Source organism: Oncorhynchus keta, chromosome 1, assembly GCF_023373465.1.
Source record: "Oncorhynchus keta strain PuntledgeMale-10-30-2019 chromosome 1, Oket_V2, whole genome shotgun sequence".
Classification (NCBI taxonomy): domain Eukaryota; kingdom Metazoa; phylum Chordata; class Actinopteri; order Salmoniformes; family Salmonidae; genus Oncorhynchus; species Oncorhynchus keta.
The window spans coordinates 72,806,315-72,822,176 of NC_068421.1; the positions used below are offsets into that span (position 1 = coordinate 72,806,315).

The 15,862-nt window shown below is 41.4% G+C and overlaps 2 protein-coding genes across 2 annotated transcripts in view; both read right to left on the minus strand.

The window, feature by feature from the left end:
- The window catches only part of uchl5 (ubiquitin carboxyl-terminal hydrolase L5), a 1,000,928-nt gene that overhangs the window by 295,807 nt on the left and 689,259 nt on the right, over positions 1-15,862 (minus strand). The window lies entirely within an intron of this gene.
- Positions 1-15,862, minus strand: part of LOC118392918 (BMP/retinoic acid-inducible neural-specific protein 3) — a 56,120-nt gene that overhangs the window by 2,794 nt on the left and 37,464 nt on the right. Inside the window, exon 7 of the mRNA XM_035784947.2 lies at positions 14,388-14,610. Coding sequence (XP_035640840.1) covers positions 14,388-14,610 — 223 coding nt within the window. The remainder of the gene's footprint in view (positions 1-14,387; positions 14,611-15,862) is intronic.

A 15,862-nucleotide genomic window follows, 5' to 3' on the forward strand; every position in this document is an offset into this window, starting at 1 on the left:
TGCTGAGCAGCCTTTCAGGTTATGTTGATATAGGACTCGTTTTACTGTGGATATAGATACTTTTGTACCTGTTTCGTCCACCATCTTCACATGGTCCTTTGCTGCTGTTCTGGGATTGATTTGCACTTTTCGCACCAATGTACGTTCATCTCGGCCTCCCGGGTGGCGCAGTGGTCTAGGGCCCCAGAGACTCTGGGTTCGAACCCAGGCTCTGTCGCAGCCGGGAGGTCCATGGGGCGATGCACAATTGGCCTAGCTTCATCCGGGTGGGTTTGGAGGGAGGGTTTGGCCGGTAGGGATATCCTTGTCTCATCGCGCACTAGCGACTCCTGTGTCGGGCCGGAAGCAGTGCACGCTAACCAGGTCGCCAGGTGCACGGTGTTTCCTCCGCTCGCTGTGTTAAGAAGCAGCGCGGCTTGGTTGGGTTGTGTTTCAGAGGACACGTGGCTTTCGACCTTCGTCTCTCCTGAGCCCGTTCGGGAGTTGTAGCGATGGGACAAGATAGTAACTACTAACAATTAGATACCACGAAGATTGGGGAGGAAAGGGGAGAAAAAAAAAGGGAAAAAAGTATGTTCATCTCTAGGAGACAGAACGCGTCTCCTTCCTTATTGTTTATACAGATTAACGTGGTACCTTCAGGTGTTTGGAAATTGCTTCCAAGGATGAAGGTCTACAATTTTTTTCTGAGGTCTTTGCTGATTTCTTTTGATTTTCCCATGATGTCAAGCACAGAGGCACTGAGTTTGAAGGTAGGCCTTGAAATATATCCACAGGTACACCTCCAATTTACTCAAATGATGTCAATTATCCTATCAGAAGCTCCTAAAGCCATGACATAATTTTCTGGAATTTTCCAAGCTGTTAAAAGGCACAGTCAACTTAGTGTATGTAAACTTCTGACCCACTGGAATTGTGATCGATTATTTTACTTATAATACACTATATGTATACAATTGTTGTAAAAATTACTTTTGTCATGCACAAAGCAGGTGTCCTAACTGACTTGCCAAAACTATAGTTTGTTAAAAAGGAATTCGTGCAGTGGTTGAAAAATGAGTTTTAATGACTCCAACCTAAGTGTATGTAAAATTACGACTTCAATTGTATGTGTGAGTGTGTGGGTAGAGTCCAGTGTGTATGCAGAGTTAGCGCAAGAGAATTAGTGCAAAAAAGGGTCAATGCAGGTAGTCCTGGTAGCCATTTGATTGGCTATTTAGCAGTCTTATTAAGCAGTTTCATGGCTTGGGAGTAGAAGCTGGTCAGGGTCCTGTAGGTTCCAAACTTGTGCATTGGTACCGCATTGGTACCGCTGGCTGTGCGGTAGCAGAGAGAACCGTCTATGGCTTGGGTGGCTGGAGTCTGATAATTTTTTGGGCTTTCCTCTGACACCGCCTGGTGTAGAGGTACTGGATAGCAGGTAGCTTGGTCCCATTGATGTACTGGGCCATACTCACAAACCTCTGTAGCGCCTTGCGTTTGGATGCCTTGCAGTTGCCGTACCAAGCAATGATGAAGCCAGTTAAGATGCTCTCAATGGTGCAGCTGTAGAACCTCTTTAAGATATGGGGGCCCATGACAAATCTTTTCAGCCTCTTGAGGGGAACAGCCACTGAAGTACCCGCTTCACAAAAGGGTGGGTGTGGGGACCATATTAATTCCTTAGTGATGTGGACACAGAGGAACTTGAAGCTCCTGACCTGCTCCACTACAGCCCCAACAATGTACCAATGTGGATGGGGACGTGCTTGCACCTGCGTTGGTGTTGGAGTAGTGTGCAGCCACACAGTCATGGGTGAATAGGGAGTACAGGAGGGGACTAATCACACACTCCTGAGGGGCCCCCATGTTGATGGTCCACGTGGCGGATGTGTTGTTGCCTACCCTCACTGCCAGGGGAAGTCAGGATCCAGTTACATAGAGAGGTATTCGGGACTTGAGTCTGGAAATGAGCTTGGGGGGGAGGGGAGGGGGGGACTTTGATGTTGAAAACTGAACTTTACTCAATGAACACCATAATTACATAGGTATTTATTCTGTAAAGGTGGGTGAGGGCGGTGTGGAATGCAATAAAGATCATCTGTGGATCTGTTGGGGCGGTATGCGAATTGGCGTGGGTCCAGGCCTTTCTGAGAATTTCATGGTTATAGATGTGAGTGCTACGGGGCAACAGTAATTTAGACAGGTTACCTTGGCATTCTTGAGCATGGGGACTGTGGTGGCCTGCTTGAAACAAGTTGGTATTAAAGACCAGGTCAGAGATAGGTTGAAAATGTCAGTGAATACACTTGTCAGCTGGTCAGTGCATGCTCTGAGTACACATCCTGTTATTCCGTCTGGCCCTGCGGCCTTGTGAATGTTAACCTGTTTAAAGGTCTTACTGACATCGGCTATGGAGAGAGATCACACAGTTGTCTGGAACAGCTGGTGCTTTCATGCATGGTTCAGTGTTGCTTACCTCAAAAACGAGCATAGAAGGTATTTAGCTCATCTGGTATGCTCACGACACTGGCCAGCTCGTGGCTGGGTTTCCCTTTGCAATCCATAAAAGTTTTCAAGCCCTGCCATATCCGTCGAGCAGAGCCGACGTAGTAGGATTTGATTTTAGTCCTGTATTGACACTTTGCCTGTTTGATGACTCGTTGGAGGTCGAAGCGGGATTTCTTATAAGCTTCCATGGCTGTACTTACACTACCGTTCAAAAGTTTAGGGTCACTTAGAAATGTCCTTGTTTTTGAAAGAAAAGCTACTTTTTTGTCCATTAAAATAACATCAAATTGATCAGAAATACAGTGCAGACATTGTTAAATGTTGTAAATGACTACTGTAGCTTCATTAAATTGCAACCGCAAAAACACCTGTTTCAACGTCAACAGTGAAGAGGCGACTCCCGGATGCTGGCCTTCTGGACAGAGTTCCTCCAGTGTCTGTGTTCTTTTGCCCATCTTATTTTTTTTTTATTGCCAGTCTGAGATATGGCTTTTTTTTTTTTTGCAACTCTGCCTAGAAGGCCAGCATTCCGGAGTCGCCTCTTCACTGTTGATGTTGAGACTGGTGTTTTGCGGGTACTATTTAATGAAGCTGCCAGTTGAGGACTTGTGAGGCATTGGTTTCTCAAACTAGACACTCTAATATACTTGTCCTCTTGCGCAGTTGTGCACCAGGGCCTCCCACTCCTCGTTCTATTTCTGGTTAGAGCAATTTTGCTCTGTTCTGTGAAGGGAGTAGTACACAGCGTTGCACGAGATACTCAGTTTATTGGCAATTTCTCACATGGAATAGCCTTCATTTCTCAGAACAATAATAGACTGATGAGTTTCAGAAGAAAGTCCTTTGTTTCTGGCCATTTGAGCCTGTAATCGAACCCGCAAATGCTGATGCTCCAAATACTCAAGTACTCTAAAGAAGGCCAGTTTTACTGCTTCTTTAATCAGAACAACAGGTTTCAGCCGTGCTAAGAACTGCAAAATTGTTTTCTAATGCTCAATTATCATTTTAAAATGATAAACTTGGATTAGCTAACACAACATGCCATTGGAACACAGGAGTGATGGTTGCTGATAATGGGCCTCTATACGCCTACGTAGATATTCCATTAAAAATCAGCTGTTTCCAGATACAATAGTCATTTACAACATTAACAATGTCTACACTGTATTTCTGATCAATTTGATCTCATTTTAAATTGACAAAAAAATGAGCTTTTCTTTCAAAATCAAGGACATTTCTAAGTGACCCCAAACCTTTAACCGGTAGTGTACATACAGTCACTTTGGGGATCTCAAGTTCACTAGAATGACTAGATATTCACATTCCCCAATACAAAATTCCATCTTCCTTGGGTTCATGTCATGATACAGCTGTATTTTCCTAACAAAATAACATATTAGGTATTACCCTGTAGTATTGTATATCTGGTCATATCAGTAGGTTGTCGCAGTGTTTATTTCATAAATATATGCAGGCAGGGTGTCATGATATTTTCAGTACCCCAGATGAGACATACTGTAAACAATGATAGATACTGAATTTTAGTGGATATATGTGCACACACCAACAGTTTATGAAGAATTGATGACAGCTTATGAAATTATATGAAAGTGGAAAAACTGAAAATAAAATGCTCTCCCTTAAAAGCCAGCCTCAAGGTATCTATAATGGGTTATTTATCTATAAGACATTTTATCCATTTTATCCATGTTTGTTAATCAAATCTCTTTGTAGCTGCAGAAACATGTATATCTACTAGGCCTGGTTTTGTCACCCACATGGGTATTGTGCATATCTCTCCTTCTCACTGGAACTTCTGCTCAGCCAGGAATGTTTTTCTCCCACCACGCTGACCCAGAATACTTCATGGCGGGGGATATGTAAATACTACTGGAGTCGTGTTGCCATGAGAGACGGGGTGAGGTGAGCGAGAAGGTGGGTGGTAACTTAAGAGGTGTTACATGTAGCAATGCTCCCTCTCATTGAAGCCACGGAAGTTGAAGGCCGACTATAGTACTGCAGGCATTGTTAGCAGAAAACAGGACCCCATTAGAGTGAATGGAAAATACATTAAAAAAATGTAATAGTACAAATAATTTCTTCTAATACACCAGAAAGTATTCACACCCCTTGACCCTTTGAACATTTTGTTGTGTTACAGCCTGAATATAAAATGGATTAAACTGAGAATGTTTTGTTACTGACCTACACACAATAGCCCACAATGTCAAAATGGAATTATTTTTTTCTAAATGTTTACAAATTAATAAGAAATCAAAAGCTGAAATATCTTGGATCAATAAGTATTCAACCCCTTTGTTATGGCAAACCTTCAATAAATTCAGGAGTAAAAATGTACTTAACAAGTCACATAAGTTGCTTGTCCAATAATAGTTCATATTTTTGGGTGCTTTTTACCCCTTTTTCATGATATCCAAGTGGTAGTTACAGTCTTGTCCCATCGCTGTAACTCCACTACGGACTCGGGAGAGACGGAGGTTGAGAGGCATGCGTCCTACGAAACAACCCTGCCAAGCCGCACTGGGTCTCCCAATCACAGCCAGCTGTGACACAGCCTGGGATCGAACCCGGGAATGTAGTGGCGCCTTAGGCCGCTGCACCGCTCGGGAGGCCTTTAACATGATTTTTGAATGACTACCTCCTCTCTGTATCCTTTAGTCGAGCAGTGAATTTCAAACACAGATTCAACCACAAAGTCCAGGAAGGTTTTCCAATGCCTCGCTAAGAAAAGCACCTACTGGTAGGATGGTAAACCCATTTGAACATGATATTTATTAGTTAGTAATTACACTTGGGATATTGTAATCAATACTCCCAGTCACTACAAAGATATAGGCGTCTTTCCTAACTCTGTTGCCGTAGAGGAAGGAAACCACTCAGGGATTTCACCATGAGGCCAAATGGTGACTTTAAATCAGTTACAGAGTTGTGATAGAGACTGTGATAGGATGGATCAACAACATTGTAGTTACTCTACAATACTAACCTAATTGACAGAGTGAAAAGGATGCCTGTACCGAATTCAAATATTCATAAACATGCATCTTGTTTGCAACAAGGAACAAATGTAATACTGAAAAGAAATGTGGCAAAGCAATTAACGTTTTGTCCTAAATACAAAATGTTGTGTTTGGGGCAAATCCATAACACATTAGTGAGTACCACTCTCCATATTTTCAAGAATAGTGGTAGCTGAATCATGTTATGGGTATGCTTGTAATCGTTAATGACTGGGGAGTTTTTCATGATGAAATGAAACGGAATGGAGCCAAGCACAGGCAATATCCTAGAGGAACACCTGGTGCAGTCTGCTTTCCACCAGACACTGGGAGATTAATTCACATTCCAGCAGGTCAGTAACCTAAAACACAAGGCCAACACTACACTGGAGTTGCTTAACATGAAGACAGTGAATGTTCCTGAGTGGCCGAGTTACAATTTCAACTTAAATCCGCTTGAAAATCTATGGCAAGACCAGCAAATGGTTGTTTAGCAATTAACAACCAATTTCATAAGGCTTGAAGAATTTTGTACAATCCAGGTTTAGAAAGCACTTCGAGATTTACCCAGAGATAATAGCAACTGTAATCGCTGCCAAAGGTGATTCTAACATGTATTGAGTTTACTAATGAAGATATACATTTATTAGTATTTTATTTTTCAAATGTTGGAAGTGTTCTTCCACTGGCAGAGTATTTTGTGTAGATAAATCCAAAATCCATTTTAATCCCACTTCAAATAAAATGTTAAAATCATATTTTATTCGTCACATGTACCGAATACAACAGGTGTAGACCTTACAGTGAAATGCTTACTTAACTGCATTGTTGGTTAAGGGCTTGTAAGAAAAATATGTGTTTAGTAAAAAATAGATAAGGAAAAAAGAAAAAAAATCATTAAAGAGCAGCAGTAAAATAACAGTAGCAAAGCTATATACAGGGGGTACTGGTACAGAGTCAATGTGCGGGATCACAGGTTAGTCGAGGTCATTGAGGTAAAATGTACATGTGTGTAGAGTTAAAGTGACTATGCATAGATTTAAAACAGAGAGTAGCAGCAGCATAAAAGAGGAGTCTGGGTAGCCCTTTGATTAGATGTTCAGGAGTCTTATGGCTTGGGGGTAGAAGCTGTTAAGCCTGTTGGACCAAGACTTGGGGCTCTGGTAGCGCTGGTACCACAGTGATGTACTGGGCCGTACGCATTACCCTCTGTAGTGCCTTGTGGTCAGATCCTGAGCAGTTGCTATACCAGACAGTGATGCAACCAGTCAGGATGCTCTCGATGGTGCAGCTGTAGAACGTTTTGAGAATCTGAGGACCCATGGCAAATCTTTTCAGTCTCCTGAGGGGAAAAAGTTTTGTCTTGCCCTCTTCTCGACTGTCTTGGTGTGTTTGGACCATGAAAGTCTGTTGGTGATGTGGACACCAAGGAACTTGAAGCTCTCAACCTGCTCCACTACAGCCCCGCCGATGAGAATGGGGGTGTGCTCGGTCCTCCTCCTGTATTCCACAATCATCTCCTTTGTCTTGATCACATTGAGGGAGAGGTTGTTATCCTGGCACCACATGGCCAATGTCACAATATATTTCACTTGTGATTTTCATGAATAGGAATATTTTATAGGAATATTTAGGTCCATTGCGTAATGATAATTAGTGTCAGTCGATGATTACACTCCCTCACGCGGGATGGGGAGTCAGAGGTTAAGGGGAGGGCAGGCTATGCTTGTTATTTTTTAAATCAAATTAAATGGGGGTGGAAAAAATCAATTGTTTCTAAATATGAGATTCACCTGCACAAAAGGCACATCTCTCCTTCTATGGGCACTGTGCATCATGGCTGGATAGGGTGCGCTTTCACTCTCAAAATCCATGCCATTATCTACTGCATTACAGTTAAGACCTGCTTTTTGTGAGTCTTAAAACTTCCCATTAGCACTGCATGAAATTGTGACTTTTGCGCTTGTTAAGAACACACCTCAAATATTTCCACCCCTTCAACCTCAGCGCAAGCAAGCTGATGTTAGACAGGTAAATAGCCCTCTCTCACTCAGCCGAACCTGGCGTAAGGTTTGGAATATGCCAGTGCACCAGTTTTTACATGACGAAATTGCAAACTAATGTGCACCAGCCGAAAATACAGCCCGTGTATCTGCATCTATGTGCTGGCACCCAATTCTCTGTGAATAACTGGATTTACTTTTTGAATTGCATCCATGAAACAATTTGTTGAAACACCATAAGGTTGAGAAACGGAAGGGGCAAAGAAACCTATAATGGACATTGGAGGGGCAGAGAGTAGCTTGTATTGCTTTACTAAAACCCATTAAGAGAAATATGTCAGTCAGACTCTTCATGTACACGATCACTTCTGTGTTAGAGCCAAAATAGCAGTAGTACTAGGAGACTAGTAATAATTAACGTAGTTTATGAGAATCTCATGGCCACAGACCTTTTATTTGTATCCATTATAGGTAGTTTCGTCAAAAAAAGAGGGAAAGTCATACAAAAAGACACAACACCACAGAATAGTCATTCACTGAGCAAAATATAGTCCTTGACGGTGAAAAATAACAGTAAAAGGAAAGACTAATGAAATGGATGTTCTCTAAATGTGATTTTCTATCTAAATAATAAACATGAATGAATTAAATAAATTATGGCTGACGGTATTAGTCAGATCTAGGTAACTACTGTATTCTCTGTATGTAGTCTATTAAAATCAAAGCTCTCAGTATATCTAATGTATGAAATAGAGTTTCAGTTTTATTAATCAGTCTATGCTTGTTAAAGTCAATTTTCCCCTGACAAAGAAATATGGGCTGGTTTTGCCAAGTGAAACCTTTTCTAAAACACATTTAGAAGAAAATGAAGAAAAAACACAAGCACAGCAGAGTTTCACCCGACAAGAGGGTTGGTGAAATTGGAGATGCTATCTCATGTTCTGATTGATTGCCTGTGAACTCTTTTGAACATAAGAAACAAAATAAATCAGTGCAGAAATGTCAAAGCAATATGCAGAGTACAGAATTCATCTCCCTTCGCCTATCAACAATGTGTATGTCTGAACAGCAGCCATTTTTGACTGGGACATTCACAACATCCCCGAGTCTATTCAGGCACAAAAGGGATTCTCAGGCAGATTTCTTACATGGCCTGGAAATTTTGCAGGCAGCCTAGTGGTTAGAGCGTTGGACTAGTAACGGAAAGGTTGCAAGATCGAATCCCCAAGCTGACAAGGTAAAAATCTGTCATTCTGCCCCTGAACAAGGTAGTTAACCCACTGTTCCTAGGCCATCATTGAAAATAAGAATTTGTTATTAACTGACTTGCCTAGTTAAATAAAGATAAATCCTGTTTGGGATAGGGGGCAGCATTTTCACGTTTGGATGAAAAGCGTTCCCAGAGTAAACTACCTGCTACTCAGGTCCAGTTGCTAATATATGCATATATCAATCAAAGATTGATTCTAGACATGGTTTGACATGTTTCTATGAACTGTAATATGACTTTTCTTCTGAACTTTCGCCTGGACCTGCCATCGCGAGTTTGGATTTGTGAACTGAGCGCACTAACAAAGGAGGTATTTGGACATAAGTTATGGACTTTATCGAACAAATCAAACATTTATTGTGGAACTGGTATTCCTGGGAGTGCATTCTGAAGAAGATGATCAAAGGTAAGGGAATATTTATAACGCTATTTCTGACTTCTGTTGACTCCAACATGGCGGATATCTGTATGGCTTGATTTGTTGTCTGAGCGCCGTACTCAGATTATTGCATGGTTTGCTTTTTCCGTAAAGTTTTGAAATGTGACACTGCGGTTGCATTAACCTCTTAACTCCACCCGACACGCAGGCGTCCCATCTAGCCATCAGGAAATGCAAATGTGCTACGCTAAATGCTAATAGCACTCGTTAAAACTCAAACGTTCATTAAAACACACATGCAGGGTACTGAATTAAAGCTACACTCGTTGTGAATCCAGCCAACAAGTCAGATTTTTAAAATGCTTTTCGGCGAAAGCATGAGAAACTATTATCTGATAACATGCAACACCCAGAAATACCTGAAGGGGACGTAAACAAAATAATTAGCATAGCCGGCGCTACACAAAACACAGAAATAAAATATAAAACATTCATTACCTTTGACGATCTTCTTTGTTGGCACTACTAGATGTCCCATAAACATCACTATTGGGTATTTTTTTTCCGATTAAATCGGTCCATATATACCCTAAATATCTATCTATGAAGAGTGTGTGATCCAGGAAAAAACAGCGTTTTAAAACGCAATGTCATTTTTTAAAATTAAAAAAGTTGACGATAAACTTTCACAAAACACTTCGAAATACTTTTGTAATCCAACTTTAGGTATTAGTAAACGTTAATAATCTATAAAATTGATCACGGGAAGATGTGTATTCAATAGCTCCACGTCTTGAACTCATGGTCGAAAATTTCTCATCCAAAACATCCTGTCGGAGACCGGAAGAAATGGGCTCTCTTACTCGTTTGACCAAGAAACAAAGACCAGGCAATTGACAAGACTGGCGACATCGTGTGGAAGGTGTAGGACTTGCAATCTCAGCCCCATGTAATTTGGTTTCCCATAAACAATACATGCAAGTGGCGCATTGATACTTTTTCCAGTTTTCAGTGATCAGTTTCTTGCGCTTTCGATGAAACACAGGCTCTGTTATAGTCACAGCCGTGATTTAACCAGTTTTAGAAACATCAGAGTGTTTTCTATCCACACATACTAATCATATGCATATACTATATTCCTGGCATGAGTAGCAGGACGCTGAAATGTTGCGCGATTTTTAACAGAATGTTCGAAAAAGTAGGGGGTAGGATTAACAGGTTAACCTCTGTATCTCACAAAGATAGGTTGGTTGGAACCAAAAATCTCAAAATAGGACTCATCAGACCAAAGGACAGATTTCCACCGGTCTAATGATCATTGCTTGTGGCCCAAGCAAGTCTCTTCTTATTGGAGTCCTTTAGTAGTGGTTTCTTTGCAGCAATTCAACCATGAAGTTCTGATTCATGCAGTCTCCTCTGAACAGTACATTTTGAGCTGTGTCTGTTCCTTGAACTCTGTGAACTGCTATCTGATGTGCAGTTAACTCTAATGATCTTATCTTATGTAGCAGAGTTAACTCTGGGTCTTCCTTTCTGGCGGTCCTCATGGGAGCCAGTTTTATCATAGCGCTTGGCGGTTTTTGTGACTGCACTTGAAGAAACATTCAAAGTTCTTGACATTTCCAGATTGACTGACATTCATGTCTTAACTTCTTAAGGTATAGGGGGCAGCATTTTCACTTTTGGATAAATAGCGTGCCCAATTTCAACTTCCTGCTACTCATGCCAAGAATATAAGATATGCATATTATTAGTAGATTTGGATAGAAAACACTGAAGTTCCTAAAACTGTTTGAGTCATGTCTGTGAGTATAACAAACTTGCTCAGTTTTTTTTACGTCTGTGTTCAGTGATTTCTCATTGAGAAACCATATTTCTTAGGCACTTTTCTTCAGTTCCTACCGCTTCCACTGGATGTCACCAGTCCTTGGAATTTGGTTGACGTTATTCCTTTGTGCAATGAAGAAGTACGGCCATGTTGGAAAAAGGTAACGCTGTTGAGAGTGCGCAAGACTTGAAAAGTAGCGTTAGTTTCCTCTCGTCCTCTATTAAAAACAGATAGACCCGTCTTCAATTTGATTTGATGGATTATTAACATATAAAAATAACTAAAGTTGTATTACAAAAGTAGTTTGAAATGTTTTGGCAAAGTTTACAGGCAACGTTTGAGATATTTTGTAGTGACGTTGCTAAATTTGGAAGCTGTTTTTTTCTGGAACAAACGCACCAAATAAATTGACATTTTGGATATATATATGGATGGAATTAATCAAACCAATTGTCATGTTTATGGGACATATTGGAGTGCCAACAAAAGAAGCTCGTCAAAGGTAAGGCATGTTTTATATTTTATTTCTATGTTTTGTGTAGTGCCTGCAGGGTTGAAATATGTTACTTTGTTTACTGTTGTGCTATCATCATAATAGCTTCTTGTGCTTTCGCCGAAAAGCCTTTTTAAAATCTGACATGTTGGCTGGATTCACAACGAGTGTAGCTTTAATTAGTATCTTACAAGTGTGATTTAATGATTTATTTGAATTTGCCGCGCTGCATTTTCCCTGGCTTTTGTCCAAGTGGGACGCAAGCATCCCCTATACCATAAGAACTTAAAGTAATGGACTGTCGTTTCTCTTTGCTTATTTGAGCTGTTCTTGCCATAATAGGGACTTTTTTTTTACTTTTACCAAATAGGGCTATCTTCTGTATACCACCTCTACCTTATCACAACACAACTGATTGGCTCAAATGCATTAACCAATTGGATTTAGCGGGCGCTATTTTAATTTTTGGATGAAAAACGTTCCCGTTTTAAACAAGATATTTTGTCACGACAAGATGCTCGACTATGCATATAATTGACAGCTTTGGAAAGACGACACTGACGTTTCCAAAACTGCAAAGATATTGTCTGTGAGTGCCACAGAACTGATGTTACAGGCGAAACCCAAATAAAAATCCAACCAGGAAGTGCCGCATTTTTTGAAACCGCCTCATGCCAATGACTATATGGCTGTGAATGAGCTACGAATGAGCTTACGTTTTCCACGTTTTCCCCAAGGTGTCTACAGCATTGTGACGTCTTTTTAGGCATTTCCCTTGAAGAATGGCTGTAAGGGACCATATATGGCATGTGGACACATAGTATTTTACGACACATTTTTCCAATCGCTTCTTATGAGAAACCAATATATGCCATTTAGCAGACGCTTTTATCCAAAGCGACTTACAGTCATGTGTGCATACATTCTATGTATGGGTGGTCCCGGGGATCGAACCCACTACCCTGGCGTTACAAGCGCCATGCTCTACCAACTGAGCTACAGGACCACCAACTGCCTCGATGGATATATTTTCGAATACATTTGTTAAAAACACATTGAGGATGGATCCTAAACAATGTTTGCCGTGTTTCTCTCGATATTATGTAGCTAATTTTGAAAAAAGTTTGGCGTTATAGTTGTAGCATTTTTCGGTCGATTTCTCAGCCAAGCACGGTGAAGAAACGGGAGCTTTTTCGCCTACAAAAATTATATTTTTGGGAAAAAAGGAACATTTGCTATCTAACGGGGAGTCTCCTGAGTGAAAGCATCCAAAGTTCTTCAAAGTTAAATGATTTAATTTGGTTGCTTTTCTTATTTTTGTGAAAATGTTGCCTGCTGCCAGTAGAGCCTAGCATAGCATTATGCCATGATAAACTTACACAAATGCTTGTCTAGCGTTGGCTGTAACGCATATTTTGAAAATCTGAGATGACAGTATTGTTAACAAAAGGCTAAGCTTGTATTTTAATATATTTATTTCATTTGCGCTTCATGACTAGGAAAAGTTTCTAGGGGTATTTATGTTCGTTGCGTTATGCTAATGCATTTGAGGCTATGATTACGCTCCCGGATATGGGTTTGCTCGTCGCAACTGGTTAAGAAGGAAAGAAATTCCACAAAGTAACTTTTAACAAGGCACACCTGTTAATTTAAATGCATTCCAGGTGACTACCTCATGAAGCTGGTTGAGAGAATGCCAAGTGAGTGTGCAAAGCTGTAATCAAGGCAAAGGGTGGCTACTTTGAAGAAAATATAAAATATGATTTATATGATACCAGATGTATTCAAGTGCAGTCCCTGGATCCTGGACTTCCTGATGAGCTTCCCCCAGGTGGTAAGGGGAGCCAACAACACGCCTGTCATGCTGATCATCAACACTGGAGCCCCTCATGGGTGTGTACTCAGTCCCCTCCTGTACTCCCTGTTCACCCACGACCAAACAAACAAGACTCCAACACCGTTAAGTTTGCTGACACCAACAACGATGAGACAGCCTATAGGGAGGAGGTCAGAGAACTGGCAGTGTGGTGCCAGGACAACAACCTCTCCCTCAATGTGAGCAAGACTAAGGAGCTGGTCGTGGACTACAGGAAAAGGCGGGCCGGACCAGCCCCCATTAACATCAATGGGGCTGTAGTGGAGAAGGTCGAGAGCTTCAAGTTCCTTGGTGACCACATCACCAACGAACTATCATGGTCCAAACACACCAAGACACTCATGAAGAGGGCACGACAAAACCTTTTCCCCCTCAGGAGACTGAAAAGACTTGGCATGGGTCCCCAGATCTGGATCCTCTCTAAAGCTACACCATCGGTTGCATCACCGCCTGGTATGGCAGCTGCTCGGCATCTGACTGTAAAGCGCTACAGAGGGTAGTGCGTACGGCCCAGTACATCACTTGGGCCAAGCTTCCTGCAATCCAGGACCTATATAATAGGCCATGTCAGAGGAAAGCCCATAAAATTGTCAGATTCCAGTCACCCAAATCATAAACTGTTTTCTCTGCTGCCGCACGGCAAGTGATACCGGACCGCCAAGTCTAGGACAAAAAGGCTCCTCAACTGCTTCTACCCCCAAGCCAAAAGACTGCTGAACAATTAATCAAATGACCACCAGATATTACATTTTTAAGTTAAATTTATTTGGTAAATATTGTCTTAACTCTTTTTGAACTGCACTGTTGGTTAAGGGCTTAAAAGAAAGCATTTGACGGTAAGGTCTGCACTTGTTGTATTCTGCGCATGTGACAAATAAAGTTGATTTGATTCAATATTATTCTACAATGTAGAAAATAGTAAAAATAAAGAAAAACCCTGGAACAAGTACTGTAGGTGTCCAAACTTGACTGGTATTTTACATGCCAGCTAAACTTCACAGGGAATGTTTATCATAATACAGTCTCACCTCTCTCTCAGCACAATGACTTTCGGCTGTGTCTGACACCTCTTGCTGAGGGTGAAGAGTTTGTTGACGATTCGTCGGGATTTGGCAATGAGCTGTCTGCTGCTGAGCTCCAGCTGTCTGTAGCGTTGGTGGACGGCCGGCTCCATCTTCCAGAAGTACTGGATGGCAGATGTGTTGAGGGCGTAGAACATCGGGAGTCTCCGCAAAAAGTTCTGGAACTCCTCTGAAAGGCAGACAGGTGTGGAGAGGTTTAATGCCCCCTTGTCGTTCTGGTCCGATTATTTATTTATATGATTCTGTTAATTTTGTCTGATAAAGTCAGACGGCATTAAGGGATCACTTTAGAGAGAGCACATGGGACTTGATTTGCCGGGCCGCGGTTGGGGAAAATGGAAGTGATGCATATGCTAATAGAAAGAGGCAGAAATAAATGTAGGTCTGTGTCTCTGTTTGAAACACCAAGAACCCAGCCAGCTCCTGGCAAAGCAAGCTCATGGCTCTGTGTGCAGAGGCACAACAGCCAAACAGATTGAAAAGCAGCAAAAAATATGACTTTGCTTCATGGTAAGTGTTAGGTTTAACGAGTCAAAGGGGGCAAAAACGATTTTCAGAGCAATCGATATATGCTTTCATGATTGAATAGATTTTTCAGAATTCAATTCTAATTCATCTGTAATGAGAAAGTGACAGTGATATTTACAATTAACAGTGATGTTGATTATCTCTGATTACAATCGTCATTCGCTCTCAAAGTGATTAGCCATGGTGTAATATGTACTGCTGTGAATTTTTGATAAACCATCGCTATATTAGGAGAGAGATCTCAGACTGCAATTAGAAGTAAACGTAGTAGTGACTTTACGGCCATTAGATTCCATGATGTGCTCGGTAAAGGATGTTTACATGTTTTAAATCAGCCTCCAGCTGCTGCATTCAAATGAATTAGTGTGCTCCATTGCATCCCGAGTAAACCTGCTTAGGCTGGCACCATTCCCGGGACACAAAAAAAAAAAGTCTGTTCATGCCAAGACTAGAGCGCTGTTTCACTGCCACGACAATGACACCTCATCCCTGAAAGCCCAGGCCTCTTCCCACCATTATTATCTTGTCAGACGATGAAAACAGCTAGGTAACAATGCTTCTCTCTTAATGCCTTCCCACAGCTCTGCTCTGAGGCAAACCACTGCAGAACTACAGGTACTGAATCTGGGCAAATTAAACAGCTCACATCAACAATGCAGTAGGGCAGATGGTGTGGAGGGTATAATTGGTCCAACTGGCTCAGACAGTTACACTATAATGCTGCCAACATCAAGGTTGTGGGTTTAGTCCCTCGCATGGGCCATGTGAATTAAACATACAGTGTCTTCAGAAAGTATTCATACCCCTTGACTTATTCCACATTGTTTTATTACAGCCTAAATTCAAAATGGATTAAATATAACTTTTTCCTCACCCATAGACACACAATACCC